Source organism: Balaenoptera borealis (genome assembly GCF_965194805.1).
Source record: "Balaenoptera borealis genome assembly, chromosome: 14".
NCBI classification, from domain to species: Eukaryota; Metazoa; Chordata; class Mammalia; order Artiodactyla; family Balaenopteridae; genus Balaenoptera; species Balaenoptera borealis.
In genome coordinates, this window is record NC_138875.1 from 60389554 (window position 1) to 60409528 (window position 19975).

The 19975-nt window shown below is 45.1% G+C and overlaps 1 protein-coding gene across 7 annotated transcripts in view; it reads left to right on the forward strand.

Moving 5' to 3' along the window:
- Positions 1-19975, forward strand: part of PTPRM (protein tyrosine phosphatase receptor type M) — a 742498-nt gene that overhangs the window by 679604 nt on the left and 42919 nt on the right. For all 7 annotated transcript variants that reach the window (XM_082353481.1, XM_082353483.1, XM_082353486.1 and 4 more), the window contains one exon: positions 3451-3548. In XM_082353481.1, coding sequence (XP_082209607.1) covers positions 3451-3548 — 98 coding nt within the window. The remainder of the gene's footprint in view (positions 1-3450; positions 3549-19975) is intronic.

A 19975-nucleotide genomic window follows, 5' to 3' on the forward strand; every position in this document is an offset into this window, starting at 1 on the left:
CCTAATGCATTCTTCTCTCCTGATGTTTTTTTTTTTTTTTTAGTCCAGGTCAATGGGTAAGAAAATCATCAAGACTAAATGATGATTTAGTGATCATTGTCATCACCCAAGTGAGCCACTGATTCTTATAAATGCCCTTTATTTTAAAGGTAACCCAAACGTAGTTAAGTAAACATTTAAAAACCTGTGTCACCTTAACTACCGCTTTGCCCCTCGGTAAAATGGCACGGCCATGTTCCCAGATAATATTTTATGAGGGAAGTTCCTTCTAAATCAGAAAGAATTGGGATTTCTTGATTCAAAGAGCTTGTATACGGCTTAGACTATTCAGTAGATTCAAAACCTACAAATCTTGGGTGTTCCACAGTTCCACCTCCATAGGAGACCACGTGACAGGTCGGAGGTGGAGCTGAATGCCCCGATGCTGTAGATCTGTGGTCCTTCCCCAGGAGACCCAACCCCCGGCCCCGGCCAATAAATGCAGAGTCTCTTGGGTTAGGACATTAGAATTGTTTAGAAGCTCCACAGTAATTGTAATATGCAGCCAGAGTTGAGAACCACTGCCTTCGACGGAGAACAGTTAGTGGAAGCCAGGATCGCACTCTGGCTCCGGATCATGGGTTGAGTTAAGATTGGAGGCAAAGCCTCGGGGCAGGGGGACTCAGAGGAGCCACCTGCTTCGTGGTTGGGACCAGCTCCTGCAGCACTGCCCGGCGGCGCTCTGTGGACTGGGTAACCCTCACGCTCATTCTGAAGAAGCTCCTGCAAAAGATGTTCCCCTTTCTATGAAGCGGGAAGGAGTAAAGGCAATGTGCTTTCAAGCTTCTACAGATAATCTCTGAAATATGTCAAGAAATGGACTCATACAAATATTACCTATTAACGTTACTTAATATTTTTATATTTAATATAACAGTATAATAGTAAATAATATGGTTTATCCTGATGCATACAGACTTATTCATTCATTCATTTATTCATTGAGCTGCTATGTGCTGGGTATCCCACAGACACTAAGGAAAGAGCAGTAAACCGCGACAGCCACATTCCCCAGCCCTGGAACTTGAGACAAGTCATCACAACAGGGTCTGAAGCCAAAAAAAGGGCGAGTGAGTTGCACCTGGGAACTTGCCCCCAGCCGTGAATGTCTCTGTTGGGCATAGAAGGGAGAGGGGGCTTTCTCCCTGAAGGCACTCGCCGTCCTCCATGCTGGGACATCTGATTCATCCACGGTAGCCCTTGTCATCAGAACTGTTTCTAGAAGTTTCAGAGTAGGTGGCACAGGCCTGTGCATCTAGTGAAGGAAGCAGAAAGCGTCAGCCCTGTGTTTCGGGGTCGCATTGGGAAGGCTATCTGTTTGCACAGAGATGGACTCAGGGTATTTTTTCCTTGTGAGTAAGTAACAAGCTGTTAAGTACACAACGGAGGCACCTCTCTCCCCGAAAGCTAGAAGCATAGTGATTGATGGAATCCGATGTTTACTTGTGTCCCCTGTAACCTTGACTGAAGTCACTGAAATCTTCAGCCTGTGCCTCAGGAGAATGGCACGCACATGCCAAGGGACAGGACCAAATGGCAGGCGCAGCTTCGTGGTGGGCAGTGTGCAAGATCCCATAAGGGGACTCGACGCAGAGGCTCAGGAGTTGGAGGGGTTCTCACGGGGAGGGGAAGAGTGTAGCTATGGCAGCAGGAGGAACGATAGATGTTTGCATTCCAGAGAGGAAGGAATGAGGCTTGACAGTGAGGAAGAAGAAGAAAAGGTACACAGGAACCAACTGGTAATTGGTCAAGAGGAAGGGGAGATGACTGAAGGCGCCCCCGGCTGTGCCCCCATTGCTCAGCCAATGAGTGACCATTAATAAATATCTTTAAGTGCACCTTGTTTTTTTTGTTTTTGTTTCGGTCTTTGTTTTTGCAGTTTCAACTCTTTTATTACCTTGGGCTTTAGAAGGTTTGAGTTAAATTCCTTAATGTTCATTTTATAAGGCAAATGAAGGCTACAAGTTCTTCCTAACCTATGGCTTAACCTACTGATTTCTGCAAAATAATTTATGGAGAAAGCTTTCTGTTTTTACTGATCAGATTCTACACTCAATGATAATATATCTCTTTAAAAAAAAAAAAAAACTTGTCATAGAAAATTTCAAATATGTACAAAAGTCAACAGAATTGTATAATGAATCTTCACGTAACCATCACCTGGCTTAAAAATTGATCAACTTATAGCCCAAATTGCTTTAAATATACCTCCAACTTATCTCCCTCCATTCCTTATAATATTTTAAGGTAAATGCACCTTGTTTTGTACTGACGCTTGGCTGTGTGTAAAATGCCTAAGTGTGCATTCATTCCACGAATCCTTAAAATAACCCTGAGACGTGTTCCTGAAATCAGTATGTGGATAAAGAGAGATGCAGACACTAAAGGTCTCAGTGGCCCAAGTAACTTGCCCCAAATCACACAGCCAGTTCAGAGCCAGAGGCAGATCTCAAATGCACATGTTTGAGCTCCAGACCCAGTGATCTGCAGCTTCCAGATACAGCATCACAGCTGTCCCAACCCATCCCTAAATGCCCCTCTGAGTCCCCGTGTAACGTGACTCTCCATGCCTTTGAAGTTGTCTTCCTCTCCTGTCCTCACACGTCTGCTGGTCGTATAAAGATTTATGCTGTTACACGTAGACCCTCAGACATGCATGGGCATAAAGTCGAGTTTGGGTTTTTTAAAAATCTGCATTAAAAGAAAGATTAAGTTCCAGCTTTCCATACCTATACAGTATCTATAGCACTGGCATTTTATAACCCATATTTTCCCTCTTTTTTCCCCAGTCCATAAAAAGAGCTTCTTAATACTAAGATCCCAAGAGCTGGGGCAGCAGATCCCGGTCACGTTCAGTGACAGGAAGTACAACTGCTTGAATCCAACTCCTCTCTCACTTGAGGGAGTCAGGCGAAAATTTTAAAAAGGATTAATTTGACAGATAGCACAGAATAAGAAAAATATTAGAAACAAGAAAAGGCTATTTTTCCTATAGATGCTCATTTCACTCTATATACCATTTCCCGGGATATCTGCCAGTCGTTAGCAGGAAGAGTAATGGTACCCATTTCTTTTTTTAAATTTCACTCTTGAGTATTATGGAGATAAATGGCTAAATGATGAAGAAATAACTTTCTTTCACGGCAGTCGTTTAAGAAGGGCAAAAGAGCTCAAATGCAGATACACTGGATGACATGAGAAAATTCAACCATGAGTGAAAAATTCAGTATTTCTAAGGGTGTCGTTTTAGGAAGAATACCCTCTCGCACCAACACTAGAAGGAGAGCTCTGTCCACCTAGAAAAGTAAGGGGACTGCCTGTGGCCGTCCATAGATGTCTTTGCAAGCCCCAGAAATTTTCCAGTTGCAAACTCACAAAGAAAACAAAAGTCTCTGCTGTGTTTTGCTGCAGGACCAATGCAAGAGACCATCTATGACTTCTGGAGGATGGTGTGGCATGAAAACACAGCGAGCGTCATCATGGTGACCAACCTGGTGGAAGTGGGGAGGGTAAGTGGTCCTGTCCGCCTGCTGGTCATTTGTTCCTTGCTTAGCCAGCTCTGGAAGCAGTGTGTGTCCTTCCAAAAATATCAGCTACCACGGCTCCTCCTCTCGCTTGCTGCACTTGCTTATAAATTATCAGTAAACATAGCCTGAATTGCTTTCATTTGTTGTGATAGCAACAGACAGAAAAGGCACTCAAGATTTAAAAGCAGTTGTTATCCGGCTATATTGAGCGCACAACAACACAAAAACACGGCGAAGCATGCATGCTGGTTGTTGGGTGTCAGAACACAATGGGAGCCCCCAGGAGACAGGACTGCATTCCCCACCTCGGGGAAATCCACTCTGAGAACAGCCAGCAGGCCTGGAGTCAATCCTGGGCTTAGAAATCCAGCATCTCCTCTCGCTTAGATTTTCCTTTCCTCCCTTTCCTGACCTGTAAAGTGGAGACCACACTCCACACACCCCCCCCCGCCCCCCCAAGGTATTGGGTTACTTCATCTGTATTGACTACGGAGGAGCTATTTTTATTTAACCAGGAATTTCTTAAGTAATTAAGATCTCGGTCATGGGATGCGACAGGATTCTTTCCAAAGGGAAATTTTAAAACGAGAAGATACACAGGGTGCAACTGCTTTGTTAAATAGTGGCCCCAATTCTATGGTTCTGCTGGAGGACCCATTACTTCTTAGAGAGGTTGACATTGTGAGATCTACCCTCAGCCTAGAGATTAGCCTTGAATTGAGATATTGGGGCAGAAACCATAAAGGGGTTGTTTCTTAAGATTAGCTGTCGGCCTTAAAAAGAAAGGAAATCCTGCCATTTACAACACAGATGCACCTGGAGGACATCACGCCAGGTGAAATAAGCCAGTCACAGAAGGACAGAGACTGTGCAATTCCACTCATAGGAATGATGGAGAATAGTCGAATTCTTAGAAGCAGAAAGTACGAGAGTGGTTGCCAAGGATTGCAAGGAGGGAGAGGTGGGGGGTTGATGTTCAGTGGGTATAAGGTTTCAGTTATGCCAGATGAACAAGTTCTAGAGATCTGCTGTACAAAGTGTGCTTGTGGTCAACAATAGGCATCGTGTACTTGATTTGTTAGGAGGGCAGACCTCACGATAAGTGCTCTTAACACACACACACACACACACACACACACACACACGGGCATGCGCCAAGAACAAAGGCACACAGGAAACCACAGGAGGTGGTGGATATTGTCTATGACCTTGGTTGTAGTGATGGTGCCAAGGATGTATGCATGTGTCAAAACCCATCAAATTGTGCACATGAGGTTTTTTGTACATCAGGTATACTTCTTCAATAAATCTGTTTAAAAAAATGGATTTTCAGAAGGTATCAGGAAGCACAAACCAGGAAGAAGAGAGACATTGAGAAGTGGGAGGTACTTACAATCCTAGCAAAAATGGCAAATCAATAACCTGAAGATCCTCCTCCTACAAACATCTAGAAATTCTAGGTAAAATGTAAATGTGTTTTAATGTATTTAATATTAAATATAAATGTATATGTAAACATATATGTTAAAAGTGTTTAGCTTAGCTCTCAAGAAAGTAAACTACTAGAGACCAGAAAGTGAGGACGAGAGACCACAGCAAGGGTGGGTCCGGCAGCTGCCCGCTGGAGGACAGGCGCGATGGTGCACATAGGTCTTAGTGAGAGGGTGGGAGGGCTTCGGTCTCACGAGCTTGGATCTTGAGTTTTAAAGCCCACCAAGAACAGGAGGTAACACCTTGGACATGTGCAATGCTAAGAATTTGAACTGAGATGGCCACATAAAACCTAGACCCACAAATGATAGATGCTCAAAGAAAGGGCAAAGGGAGAGGTTGGGTGGGGGGAGTTGGGGAGGGAAGCCAGCCCGGCACCAGAACAGGGAAATGACACAGAAGCAAATGGGTCTTCACTTAGGCTCTGGGTGAGAAAACACTTCCACTAATTCACTGGTCAAAGCGAAACACCGTAATATAATTCAGAAAATTCTTAGAACTGTGAATCACAAAGCATCAGTTAGTAAATGTGTCGGATGCAAAGAAAATGGTACCCAAAACTATATATATATATATGTTCTTAAATGTTGTTATTAGACGACTGAGCTTCTAATTCAAGAAGATAAATGAGGAACAGAGTACAACTAAAGAAAGAAAAAAGAAAGTAATAATAGCAGAGCAGAAAGTTATTAAATAAGAATCAAAGAAACAATAATAAAAATCACCATAATCAAAAAGGTTTTGTGGCAAGACTAATGAAATTGACAAATATCTGGCAATCAGAAGAAAGGAAATCAAAAGTAACAAATATTGGGAATAGAATACATTTTTTTTATCATAACAGATAATATGAGTAACAATAAATTTGAAAATTTAGATAAAGTAGGTAATTTTCTTGACAAATATGATTTTCCAAAACTGACTCAAAAAGAAACAAATTCTGAAGAGACAATCATGATTTAAAAAGTGAATTATAGTTAAAAAGTGACCCATGGAAAAGCACTAGTCTCAAACGTATTATAGGTATATTCTGCTAAATATTCAAGGAATGGGTAATTCAAATCTTATAAAAATTATTCTGAGAAGAGAAAAAGAAAGACTACTGCCCCATTTTATGTTAAGAGGCTAGTATTACCTTGATATCAAAACCAGAAAAGGACATAGCAAAAGGGAAAACTATAGATACCACAAATTAGGTAGAAATAAATACACCAACAGATCAAAAAAGAGAGCCCAGATGTTGATGTAGGCATCTGTGGGAAAATGTGTAATTAGTGGGGAAAGCATGAGCTTTTCCATCAATTGAACTGAGACATTTGGTTATTCATGTGGACTAAAAAAAAAAGCCCAAAAATGAATACTAAATAAAGACCAAAAGTTTTAAACGCTTTAAAATTTTTAGAAGGAAATATGGGGGAAAATATTTATGGCCTTTGTTTTAAGAGTGTTTCAAATATACCAAAAGCTCAACACGTTAAGAAAAGGATGGGGAAAATTGACTATTAAAATGTAAAATTTTCTGTAGAATAAAGGATATTAGTAAAGTGACAAGACAAGTGAGGAGAAGCTATGGGCCCATTATGTAAAGTAGAAAAGCTTACAAAGCACTAGTTTACATACTAACAGTGTAAAAACCATTTCCCTGTCTCCTGGGAGACGGTGAGAGCAGGGGAGCTGGCAGGAAGTGGGGAGGAGGAGTCGCTGAGCTCCCAACACCAACCCCTCACATGGGCGGTGGAGATGTCATAGCACCTGCTTCATAGGGATCTTGTAAAGATTAAATGAGTTTCTACATGTCAGGTGGTTAGAGAAATTCCCACCCCATTCTGAGGACTACGTAAACATAGATATTAATGTAACCCTTACCTTTTCTCCAGCAAAGCTAAGACCTACAGTGGTATCTATAAATTACCTTTTTTCACCCCAAATCAGTATTTTGCTATGAAAGCAGTCATGACCACTGGAGAAAAAAAAAATTCAACTGCACCAGAAAGCAAGCTCCTTTCAGGGAGGAGACAGCCTTACAAATTTTTGGTCTCTCCCTCCTGGCACTCAGGAAATGCCCAACAAAGTGAATGAATGCGAATTCTTCCCTCTTAGTATCAGAGAGTAGTTAACGTCTGCTAGGTTAACTGTGAAACAGCTAAGCTAAATATTCTATCTGTTTCTTCCCCTGAAACGTATGATTCATCCTGAATCTTCACTCATCTCACAAATACTTGTTGACTGCCTAGTGTGGTAAGGAGCAAGAGAGATCTGGAGACTGCTTCGCACTGCTTTGCTTTCCCAATAACTGTATTCCTTGGAAGTTATTTACCAGATTTTACATATTTGCATCGGAGCTCACTTAAAATAGTCCCAAGATAAATTATTTTGAAAAGTAGATAATTATTAAAAATAACAACTACTACTGGATTTTTTTAAAATAAAGGCACACGTGTATTTTTTGCTTATTTGAAATTGAAAAGTGTGCTATCTCAGGACTCAGTGACTGTGTTACCAACCAGGATTCTTGGCCTCCTTAATCGATAGAAATTGATAAGAGGCCAGACAAGAAATTCAGGCCAGGCTTTATTGGGGCCCGTGTTGCAGCAAGGGGGAGCGAAAACAAGTAACAGGTTCCCATGCTCGTTCCCCGAGTCAGGGTGAGCTGGTTCCTTATATGGGGTGAGGGTAGGAATGTGTCCAGGGGTCGGGCCGGAGGCGTGGCTTAGGTGGTTTGCCCACCCCTTTGGTGGTGCTGTGTGCAGGGGCTTTTGCTTTTTTGCTTTTCCTGCTTTTGCTCCTGGCTCTTCAAAAGTGGCAGTTGGGTTTTTTTGGGGTCGTTTTGTGTCTTTTGTCCAGAATTTGCCCCAACTGTGCATGCACGCAGTTATTTTTAGTCCCTTGTGGTTTCTTTGTATTTTGTTGTTCGAAGAGAGATTTGTCCAGGTGCAAGCATTGCAACAAAGGGTCCCAGGTCCCAGGTCCCAGCCTGTCTCAGCTAGAGGTGAGCTGTCTTCATATGATAAACCCTCTTCCTTTAAGGAAAAATCAGGACAGCATGGTCTTTGGCTAACAGGTCAAAGGAAGATTGTGCTAAAAAATTACTACAGTAAAAAAGCTTCAAACACCAAAGCCCACTGTCTGTTGGACATGGCACCTTTTGCTGGAATGCAAGTTTCGTTCCGAGTTACCTGCCTTGGAATAATAGCAAATAAAAAGGCCAGGCAGTGGTGGTCTCTCTTCCTTCCATCAGGCACTTGGACCCATCCCATACAGGGTGGCCACTGTTGATATTTTTGATGGAAACTCTTCTTTCTGACAAATAACCATGGACACTTCAGCTAACAGTGTGCAGCAGAAGAGGGGACTCAGCGTTCAAGTTCAGCCATAAATGGAAGCCCACAGGCTCACAGAAATTCAGTAATTTTAGGTCTGGTAAGCCTACTAAAAAAAAAAAATCCTTGCAAATCCTTACCCGGTTTGTGGGGACGTGGCAAGCTCTGGAGAGTCCTCCCCTGTTACCATCAGCCTCTTGGACCAACCTGTCTTCAATTAGTAATGCACTTAATGGCATCTGTCCTTGAAATGTCTGGTGTGATTTGGGGGTGTTGACAAAAGGTCACATGCCCTCCGGGAAAAAGTCGAATCTTATTCCAGGCTGTTTCCCATTGTTCATCCTGCACATTTGTTGAGAGATGACGTTTCCATTTTCCATGCTTGGCAACAGCAGCAGCAAACCACTGAAGAAATGAAAATGACATGCTTTTAAGGGGAGCAACTGGCTACTTACCACGTTGAGTGCACGCAGTGTGTCCTTCATGAATCAGGCATGAGCCCGGGAGCGCTGTTTGTTTACACAGACTTGATTCGTTAAGTCAGAGCCAGGCAGCTTTCCCCAGATTTCTGCCCTGCAGTGCTCCACATTAGGCCGCTGTAATTGCTGGTGTTAGAGCCACTGGGAGGCCTTCCCTGTCGCAGCACCTGTGCAGAAGACTCAGACGCTGCACTTCCCTCCAGCGGGGTCCCCGGTACATCTGCCAGGACCCGTCATTATCTAAGACTTCCTGGTCACCCCCGTGAGTCCCTCTCAGCCCGTGTGTTGTGGCAAGGGACCCTTGTCAGTTTCCCTGGCACCTGGCGACAGCTGCACACCTGGCACGTAAATTGCGCCGGATGTGCTGTGATTGTTTTCCCTCTTTAATGAACCCACCCGAGGGACGCGGAGCTCTTTATCCATCGCCTGTTTCCCAGGCACTCCCATTGACACCGTTTACGCGGAGCCTCAGGACTCCGTTGTGTTGTTGTACTAATTCATCTGCCATAAAGTCTTAGAACCAAATCTGGGGGCCTCCCAAAGGAGATTTTTTTCCACTGGTAATTTAAGCTAATGATTTCTAAACATATTTAGTCAGTTTTATGAAGGCCTCATTAGAATGTGACTGTTTATTAAAAAGCCAAATGAGGTCTCAGAGTCATGTAGGAAAATTATTGTTGAGCTGCTCTGAATAGTTCTGATAGCAGGTGATAAAGGCGTTTGGAGCTAAGAGAAGTAGAGACCAGAGATGTTAACCCCCATCAATGTAAGGGATGCGAGGGGGCCACCTAAACGGATGCTTTAAAGGTTGTCATTTACCCAAAGAGGTTGACCTATAATTCCTTTCACAACGTTTATCACTAAAAGGGTGACAAAAGAAAAAAGTTAAAAATGAACACTGTTCGTCAGAATTAGCTGTCAAATTCACATGCAAGGAAGGTATATTAAGATTTCAAATGCACCTGTCACATACAACAAAGAACATTTGCTTTTCTACAAAAGCCACCAGATCCAGGATCAATGGAAGAAGCAAGAGAGAAGCAAGATTTTCCCCTTTATAACATGGGGAAATACTGTTTAATAGTAAAGATAACATAGGTAATGCCTAACAGGACAAAATAATAATAGTTTTTACAAAATTTCTTAAGTTGTTCCAATTTGTACATGAAAGGGAAGAGACAAATTCTTTTTGAAGACTTCGCTGAAATTTTTCTGTCTTGAACTCTCATGATTGCCTTTCATCGATCTTTTTTTAATCAATTAAATATTTAAGATTGACATTTTGTGACCTGGGTAATTATAGCGTTAACCTTTGATGAATTTATACTCATTCAATAAGTATTCCTCTCCATTTTGATCTACCACCAACCATTTCAGCGGTTATATTAATGTAGCTGATTCAAGCCTTGCCTCTCTCCATAACTTTAATACAAAACTAGGAGAAAAAAGGAAGTCTGCACCGTGGCCTGTGACGATTCCCACCCAGGCCCTGCCATGTTTCACGTCACCTCCTCCAGCACATCACCCAAGAAATGAGGCCCTAACTGGTCCTGAGCCATCAGCAGCAGGAGAGGGGCCCCCTGCAAGCCCCTCCCTCCACGAAGCCAGATCGTCCAGTACAGAAGACTCCGTAGCGGCCCTGTGAACCTTTGAGGTTTTCTCGGCCCAACGATCTCAGGTCCCCTCTGTAAAAAGTTAGAAGATCAACCCAAGAGCCTGATTTGTCTTGTTCACAAAGTAACCCAAAAGTGTGCTTTCTGATCCCTTTTCAGCACAATGTATGCAACATTTAATGATACACTTACTGTATCCAAGGCACTAAGAAATACAAAGGTATTTATAATTCACTTGTCCTGGAAGAACATAAACTATGGTATTAGCGAACACTCAAGCCATCAGCTATGATACACGTAAGTCAGGGTGATGGTGACCCTAGTGAAGGGACGGAGTCTGCCTAAGGGAATCTCAGAGGACTGCATGGAGGAGGTAGTGAGGAGCTGGACTTAAATGGGAGAAGAGATTTTAAATGGCAGGAGTGAGACAGAAACCACTTGAGGGTAAACACAGAGAAAGGGGAGTAAATGAAAGATCGGGAAGCAGCGAGTGGTCTGACGCAGGTGGCTGGAGCCCTGATGGGGAGGTACTGTGAACCCGGAGGCTGGAGGCTGGTTGAGGTCTTGTCCGTAGGGGTCTGAAATGCCTTTCTAGGAGGGCAAAGGAGGAGCAGGGAGTAGAGGGTGTGCTTGTGTGTTGTACGGAAGGCATGAAGCTGGTGCGTCCTATGTCCTAATTAATGTTGTTGAGAGACAGTTCTAGTGGCCGCTAGAGAAAGGTTTAGAAGGGTTACAGAAGGGCATGGAGACAGGGTAGGCCAGAGCAAGACTCGGTGAGGGACGTGGTAGGCTCGGGCTGTGGCAGGGGTGATACCCACCTGGGTCCTTGGACTACGTAGTCAATCGAAATTGATAAGAGGCCAGACGAGGGGTCCAAGCAAGGCTTTACTGGGGGTCGTGCTGCTGCACAAGGGAGAGAAAACAAGAAACAGGTGCCCTTGCTCGCTCCCTGAGGTGGGGTGAGCTGGTCCCTTAAATGGGGTGAGGGTGGGAGCGGATTGGTGGGTGGGGCCAGAGGAGTAGCTTAGGTGGTCTGCCCGCCCCCTGGGTGGTGCCGGGTGCTGGGATCAGCCCTGCTTTTGCTCCCAGCACCTCAGAAGTGACAGTTGGTTTGTGGCCTTTTTGTATCTTATTATTCATAGTTTGCCCCAACTGCACATGTGCAGGTATTTTTAGTCCCTTATAGTTTCTTTGTATTTTGTTGCTGGAGGAGACATTCGTTCAGGTACAAGCACTCCAGTAAAGGGTCCCAGGTTCCAGCCTATCTCAGTGGCATTTGGAATTTATGCGAGACACATAATTTGGGTGTTATTTGGGGATGCTGATAAGAGCTTGAATATGAACCCAGATTTCTACCATTGTGACTCGGATGGATGTAAAGGCTATTAACCAAGAATGAGTATCCCTTCCCTTCCCCACCAAGGAAGAAAAGAAGAGCAGTTTTAAGAAAGCTGTAACATGATTCATCAATGTATTTTGGGCATGCTGAGTTTGAGACTCTGAATGAACAATGTGGGGCTTTCCAGGAAGAGGGATGCATGAGCTGAAGACACAAACTATGAAATGTGAGCTTCTCCCTTCGTTTATTGAGCATCTACTATGTGCTAGGCTTTGGGCTAGACTGGGGAGAGCAAGATGAAAAGACCTGGCACAATCTAAGAGAAAGACAAGCAAACCAGAAAAGTATGATGTGAAGTGATAACCACTGAAACAGAAGCATGGCATCCTCGGCAGAAGGAGAGAGAAGAGGGCTGAAGACAGCCCTGGAGGACGTCTGTATCTAGGGGCGGGGCGGGGTGGGGGGGAAGGGCTAGAGATGGAGTCAGATAAGAAGAGCAAGAGAGATGGGGCATAACCACGAGACCCAGAACCGTGACAAGTAGGAGAAGATGCAGGTGAGCAGCATGAGGGAAACTGCAGAGAGCGAGGTGCATGGGACTGCGGGGGGAGGGTAAGGAACACAGTATATTGAGCACCTGCTCTGTGCCCGGCGTTCCCCTAAATGACTGAACAAGCCTTACTTCCTTAATTATCACAGCTGCCCTATGAGATACAAAGAGTCCTGTTTTCAAAATTAATAAACTAAGGCTCAGCGAGGTTAAATGCAGTAGACCCTTGAACAATGCAGGGATTAAGGGCACCGACCCTTGGCTCAATTGAAAATCCGCTTGTAACTTGTAGTCAGCCCTCTGTATGTGCATGTTGTTCCTCCATATCCAAGGTTCCACACCTGTGGACTCGGCCAACCTCGAATCGTGTAGTACTGTAGTGCTCGTATTTAGTGAAAAAAAAAAATCCACTCATAAGGGAACCCATGCAGTTCAAAACCATATTGTTCAAGGGTCAGTTGTAATTTGGCAAAGGGCACAGAGTAGAGCTAGAATTTGAGTCTTAGTCTATCTAGTTCCAAAGCCCAGGCTCTCTCCACAATTCCCCAGGACCTCCCTGTGAACAACTCATTTCAGTGTTGTTAACCAAAACTTCAGAAACAAGAGACCTGATTGAAATAAAGAGTTTACTGGGGGTTTGTTAGGACTGCAGCCCGGGAGACACTAATTGAAGAAAGACTTGAATTGTGGACTACAAAATGGGGGAGGCTTATAAAAGCAAAACCTGCACGGTTACATGAGCTGTTTATCAAGAATTACAGTCGAAGCTGGAAAGAAGTGAGAGTGCCGATTAAGCAAGGATTGGTTGGGGTCTGAAATGGTTGCATAGTTACAAGAGGGAAACTTGTAGCTTGCAGCTGTCAGATATTGTTTTAAAAATGGCTGGTGTCCTTGAGTGTGGTGTGGTTCACAGGAAGTTCAAGTTCTCGGTGGTGCAGGGACGTGTCTGAGCCGGGTCCTCAACGGCCGCCCGCCTCCATCTCTGTTTGCCTGCACTGTGATGGCTCCCTTATAATTTCACTTTGTCATCAGTACCTACCAGGTTGCAGCGTGCCATAGAACCAGGACCCCAATGGCCACGGAGTAGTGGCTGCATGTGTGGTGAAGACGTTAGTGTAGCTTGTTCTTGGAGAATTGAATCCAAGGAAAGAGATGAAGCAGCACCTAGAGGGAAGCAGGATCAAGATGTGATGATAGAGGTTGGTGTGTGTGTGTGTGCGTGTGTGTGTCTGTGTGTGTTTGTGGGTGTCTGTGTGTGTGTGTGTCTCTGTGTGTGCATGTTTCTATGTGTCTGTGTCTGTGTGTGTCTGTGTGTTTGTGTGTGTCTGTGTGTGTGTGTCTGTGTGTGTGTGTCTGTTTGTGTGTGTCTGTGTGTGTGTCTGTGTGTGTGTGTGACTGTGTAGGGTAGATAGGAGCATAACTGGGAGTCTGAAGAGAAGACAGAATTGGAAGCAGAGATTGAAGGTCCAAGAAGAGAAAGGGGAGAGATGATCATACTAAGTGAAGTAAGACAAAGAAAGACAAATATCACATGATATCACTTATATGTGGAATCTTAAAAAATGACACAAATGAACTTATTGACAAAACAGAAACAGACTCACAGACATAGGAAACAAACTTATGGTCACCAAAGGGGAAAGGGGGAGGGATAAATTAGGAGTTTGGGATTAACACACTACTATATATAAGATAGATAACCAACAAGGACCTACTGTATAGCACAGGGAACAATACTCAATACTCTGTAATAACCTATATGGGAAAAGAATCTGAAAAAGAATAGAAATATATATATAGATATGTGGAGATATATAGATATGTATGTGTGTATATAACCGAATCACTTTGCTGTGCCTGAAACTAACACAAATTGTAAATCAACTATACTTCAATTTAAAAAAAGAAGAGAAGGGTGGAAGGTGGCAGAGGAAAATTGCAGAGCAGGTGGGAGGGGACTCCCTCAGTTACCAAGCGTGTGCTACACACCAGCCAGTGTGTACACACACAAGAGGCCGCGGCTACAAAGGCATTAAGTGTATGCCTGTCCACAGCAATGGGGACTCAAACAAGGTGATTAAATCCTATGATTAAGGCTTTGCAGAGTGCTGCTACAGTAGTTCAGAAAGAAGGTACCTCATCAGACCGGGAGTTGAGGATGGAGGGTTTGTCAATAAATGCTTCCCAGACAAAGCGGTGCATGGGCCTGAGTGTGGAGGAGCAACTGGGACTGAATCAGCAAAGAAGGCAGGGTGCTCCAGACAGAGGCAACCACAGGACCCCAAAGGGACACTGCAGCTGTGTTCAGAATGAACGTGGGGAAGGGGGAGAGACTGAGGCTTTGTCGTAGAGAGGCAGATGTGCACGTGAGGAACTGGGCCTCTTCTTGCGACCAACACAGAGCCCCCGAAGGAGCAGTGAGGGAGCGACGTGGAAAGGGGGTCATGATGGCGATGCTACAGAGAGGAAGCAGTCCCAGGGCAGGGAGAGAGTCACTGGATTTAACAAGGAGAAGGTCACCTTTTGCCTGAGTGGTTCAGAGGGATGACCTCCCAGAGTTCTCTGACTGTATGCAACGGAAATCAACTCAGGCTAATTTAAGCCAAAGGGACATTTGTTGGAAGAATATTAGGAGCTCAAAATGTTGCTTTGAAGAATGACTTGCACACAGACAGGAAAGACGGCAGCAAATCCAGAGGGCCAGTGATTGGAGGGGCCCCACAGCCAGACAGTCTGGCCAGGGTGCAGGCGCTCAGAGGACAGGTGCCAACAATTCCCGGGCTTTTTCACTGTGCTCAGGATTCAAATCACAAGGACGGAGCATCATCTCCCCCGGGTCGGTTCTCGTGCTCATCCCTGCCCGTCCTGGGCCCCTAATTGACAAGCCACCCCATGGGAATGAAGTGAGTCTCCAAGAGGAAGTCAAGGATGTATCGGGAAGGATGATGGATGAAATGGATGTTGTGACAGAAAACAGCATGACTCCCTACAGATGGTGAGGATGGAAGGCAGTCCGCAGGGTCGAGGCAGGAGTAGAAAATCAGGAGGTGTAGACTGAGTTAAAACTTGTCAGAAGCTTAGCCAAGAAAGGAAGGGAGAGACATAAGGCTGTAGGCAGAGGAGCGTTTACAATCGAAGGATATTTTACAGGTGGAAGACCTTTGAAAATTGTACGTGTTAAGCAAAGGACCAGGAGAGGGGGAGAGATTGAGCCGTTAGAAAGTGGACAGCTGAGGAGGCAGGAAAGGAGGCATCCAGAACGCAGGTCTTCAAGTCAGCGGTAGAAGGGGCGACATCTTTTCCTCTGAGCCTGGAGAACAGAGACAGATGAGGATGCAGGAGAATATATGTAACAGAAACACACACAACAGATTTGGGAGGGCACCCGCTCCGATAACACAGGTTTCCCGGGTGAAGACAGGAGCAAGGCTGTGGCCTGAGGAAATAGCCATTTTAGGGCGCCGTCGAGAGCACAGGTGAAGGCTCAGCCGGAGTAGGAGCTGGCGTGCTCCTCTCTGGGGAGAAGGTAAGAGGGGGAGAAAGATAGAAGCAAGGCTCAGTGGTGGCAGCTGGACCCGGGTGCACGGGGATCCTGGGATCCTGGGAGCCAGAGGCAGATCCTCCCGGAACTGACTGGGCTGTGAACAGGTGACCACGAGAGGGACGTGGTGGTCTTTACCCAGTGAGCTGGGAACCAACCTGTTCTCACCTCCAAGCCTTAGTTCACACATACCCGACAGGAAGGGAAATTGGCCCAGTGAGCTGTAAAATTCCATGTTTATACGAAGAATATGGCTCAGTTTGTTGATCACATGTTGGCTCAGAGATCCATTTGAGTAACAGATGCATCATCAGCCCAGATGTGCCGTAATCCACGTGGCCTCAGGACCCTCCGGGCACCCACTGTGTCTGCACTGAGTACCGGCAGCGGGAGAAAGCACAGAGTCAGGATTTTGTAAAGGGAGTGATCCAATACAAAGCCATGAGTGTCACTTCCTTGGGAGAGAGCCATCCACTCCTATTTCTTCTGCGCTATTATACACGGATTTTGTAGAAGACCTAGAGCAGAATATTGCAGCGTGATTAGGTACCCATGAGACGAATTCTACGGGGTTCTGTCTGTACATAATTTATGCAGACCGTAAAAGATGCACAGTCTATAATTTATAGGCCTTCTTTTGAAAATGATCTAATCTGACTACAGATTTGGAGAGAACATATTCTGTTCAAAAGTTCTCAAAATTGCCTATAACAATCCACCGGTTTATCAACTGGCACATCAAGCAATCTTACCTCCTGAGCACATTTCCATCTTTTTAACCGATGCTCAGCAATGCCGCCTCTGAGGCAGGCAGCAGGAAGGGGGTCTTTGGGGGAAATGTGGCCCCTTGCAATCATTTAATAAAGATATCCATGCCCAGCCCATCATGTTCTGTGTAACCCCATGTGTAATTTTTGCATCTGGAAGAAGATCCCCTTGTGCCCAGAAATAGTTACTTTACGCCCAAAAAATTAATAAAGAATCATCACCATCACTTAATGTTCATTAATCCAATTTGGATAACCAATCTGTTTAACTGCAAGGTAAACTGTGGTATAAGGGACATACACAAACAGATACCATTGTGAAACAACTTCGTTTAACTAGGAAACACTTCACTGACTACTAATTTGGGTGGTAGTTGTGAAAAATAGGAGACTAAAGGAAAACAGATCTTCTCAGAATAAAGCAAGGAGAAAACCACAGAACTTTCTTCTTCAGTCTCACTGCAGGCTTATCGAATATTTTACATTAAACACTCAGTACTGCCTTTTTTATTTTTTTATTTTATTGAAGTATAGTTGATTTACAATGTTGTGTTAATTTCTTCTGTACGGCAAAGTGATTCAGTTATACATATGCATATTCATTTTCATATTCTTTTCCATTATGGTTTATCCCAGGATATTGAATATAGTTCCCTGTGCTGTACAGTAGGACCTTGTTGTTTATCCAGTCTATGTATAATAGTTTGCATCTGCTAATCCCAAACTCTCAACTCATATCCCCAGTCCCCTCCCCCTTAGCAACCACAAATCTGTTCTCTATGTCTGTGAGTCTGTTTCTGTTTCGCTAAGTACTGCATTTTAAAGCTTAATGAGGCTTCTTATAGAAAATGTATCTGTAATGCTAACCCCAACTTCTGTAACCTTGATTCTCATAGTGTCCCTGCAAATAAGCGCGTGTGTGCGTGTGTACATGCATGCGTTTTTTTAAGGCTAGCTAGTCCCCTCCCTCACACTTGCTTACATGGGTAACCAGACTAGATCTCTTTCACAGCTTCCGCACTCCCTGTACTTGATAAAAAGTTCTTCCCACATGTACGCATCACACACACACACACACACACACACACACACACACACACACACTCCTGCTCACACATCCTTACCTCAGTTTCAGAAATGTTCTTTGCCTTGTCGGGAACAGCAGACTGTTCTAAGTGCAGACCACTGTCTCTTTTTTCCTGAATTCTGCGTGTGTCGACACGGTGAATTAATGAATTTCCTGGGGTGGAGGCAGGACCAGCCTCGTACCTTTTTCTCACAGGCCCTGTTTCTCTGCCGTTGCCAGTGTTGGGCACCTTAACCCCTTGGAGTCTTTGTCCACCACTCCTGTGACTTTGCTGAGGCACCTGCAGCCAGTTAAGATGCGGTGCTCAAGTGACCTCTTACCCTGCTGTAGGCGAGGCCAGGAAAACACAAGAGAAGCGCCCACCTTCAAAACATTCACCCTCCAGTTATAGAGGAGGACACACCATCGTGTACAAGAAGGAACTAAACACCCTTGGGGACCGTTCTGCCCTCCCAGACCACAGGCCTCTGAGAGCAAAGACTAGAGTATGTCATCTGTGAATCCCACAGGGTCAGACACATAGAAAGTATTAGGAAGTCCTCAGTGAATGTTTCTGAAGAAGTAGAAGAATAATTACAAAGGAACAGATAAGCTGGTGCAAAATAACGACTCATACGAGGGAAACTTCTGTTCACTGCTCCCCTTCGCCTGGTTTCTTCCACTCGGGGAGAACAGACTGCAGGCGGAAGTCACCCGTGTGTGTGTGACGTGGTCCCCTGGGTGCCAGTGAGGATCACGACAGCTCTGTTTGTGACGACAGAGAGAAGGCTACGTCTGGCCTCCCCAGTCAACCCTTTGGTACGATGTTCTGGGTAATTCAGCCCAATCCATCACGTCCCTTTAACAGAAGGCAAAGTCATTTTTACTCAGAGATGGATGAATTCTAAATTAGGCTTCGGAGAGGATTCTTTCTGTGCGGTGAGTCAGCTGATGCTTTCTTATGGGCCGTCTCTCACATCGCTGGGATTGAAGCATGTTTGCAGGTCTGAATAACAGGTGTTTCCCAGAACTCGCTCTCCTGGCCCCCCAGGTCGTGCGAGCCGAGTGCAGATCAGCTGTTCAGTATTCTCCAGCTGCACCCACGGGGGTGAGTGTCGGGTGCCCACATTCATGGTCACCACTGTCAAGCCCTGTCGCTTGCGTCCTGCAGACACTCGTGCCGCTCTGTCATCAGTGCCCGGCCGTGGAGCCTCCTTGTCTTCATCTGGGTCTGGGCTTCCTGTGTATCCACCCCTCTACTGGCCTGGGCTGGGGTCCTCACTGGCTCACTCTGTCGCCTCTCACTTTACCTGCCATGTCTCTGGGGTGCATGTAGGTGGTCACCTGCCTTAGTGTCATGAAGCGCTTAAGAGGGCAGGGGCCTGGACGTGGCAGATGGGCAGGTGCACTGGGACAGATACATCACAGCCCCTGTCGCACGGGTACCTTCCCGGGCCACAGACACCTGTAATTTCTTGGCAGTAGAATCGGATGCAATATGGGATGGTCTCCAAGCTGCCAGAGCTCTCCTCCTTTGCTCCGCTCACATCACTTGAAAATTGAGTTCTCTGGGAACTCCCTGGCGGTCCAGTGGTTAAGACTCGGCGCTTTCACTGCCAGGACCCGGATTCAATCCCTGGTTGGGCAACTTAGATCCCGCAAGCCGCGCAGCATGGCCAAAAGGAAAAAGAAAATTGAGCTTTCCCCCGTCTTTGCACACTGCGGGTATATCCTATCCTTGAATAACTTGTTGAAAACCGTAAATGATGTCCTATCTTGAATGCAGAATTATTTTTTCCCTTCTCTGAACTTTCCAAGTCTGCTGACTTCATCTTCTGAGGCCTTGCTCTGCCTTCTCCTGAAGGCTTGTGGTTATCTGGCTAAGGAAGTATGTGAGTAAATGCTGGGGACCTCTTAGGAGAAGAGGACCAAAGAGGCAAAATAATGCAGCGAGCAGGGTTACAGGCTGTGTACAACTGTTCTCAGATTAACAGAGTGACAAGACATCAGTATGTCTGCATTCCTTTCACTAATTAAGGGATTTCAGTAAAGTAGGGTTTAATTCAGTCGGCTAACAGAACACCAGAATTCACTGCCTCGGAACTTCTCCTCTCAAAGTATCTGCCGTATGTTTACAACCAGAGCAGTACAACAGTTTATGGCTTAAGCCACTGCCCCATTTCTCTGGGACCAGGTTTCCAGCAATGAGAACGTGGGACAGCTCTGGACACTTCTCTGATATA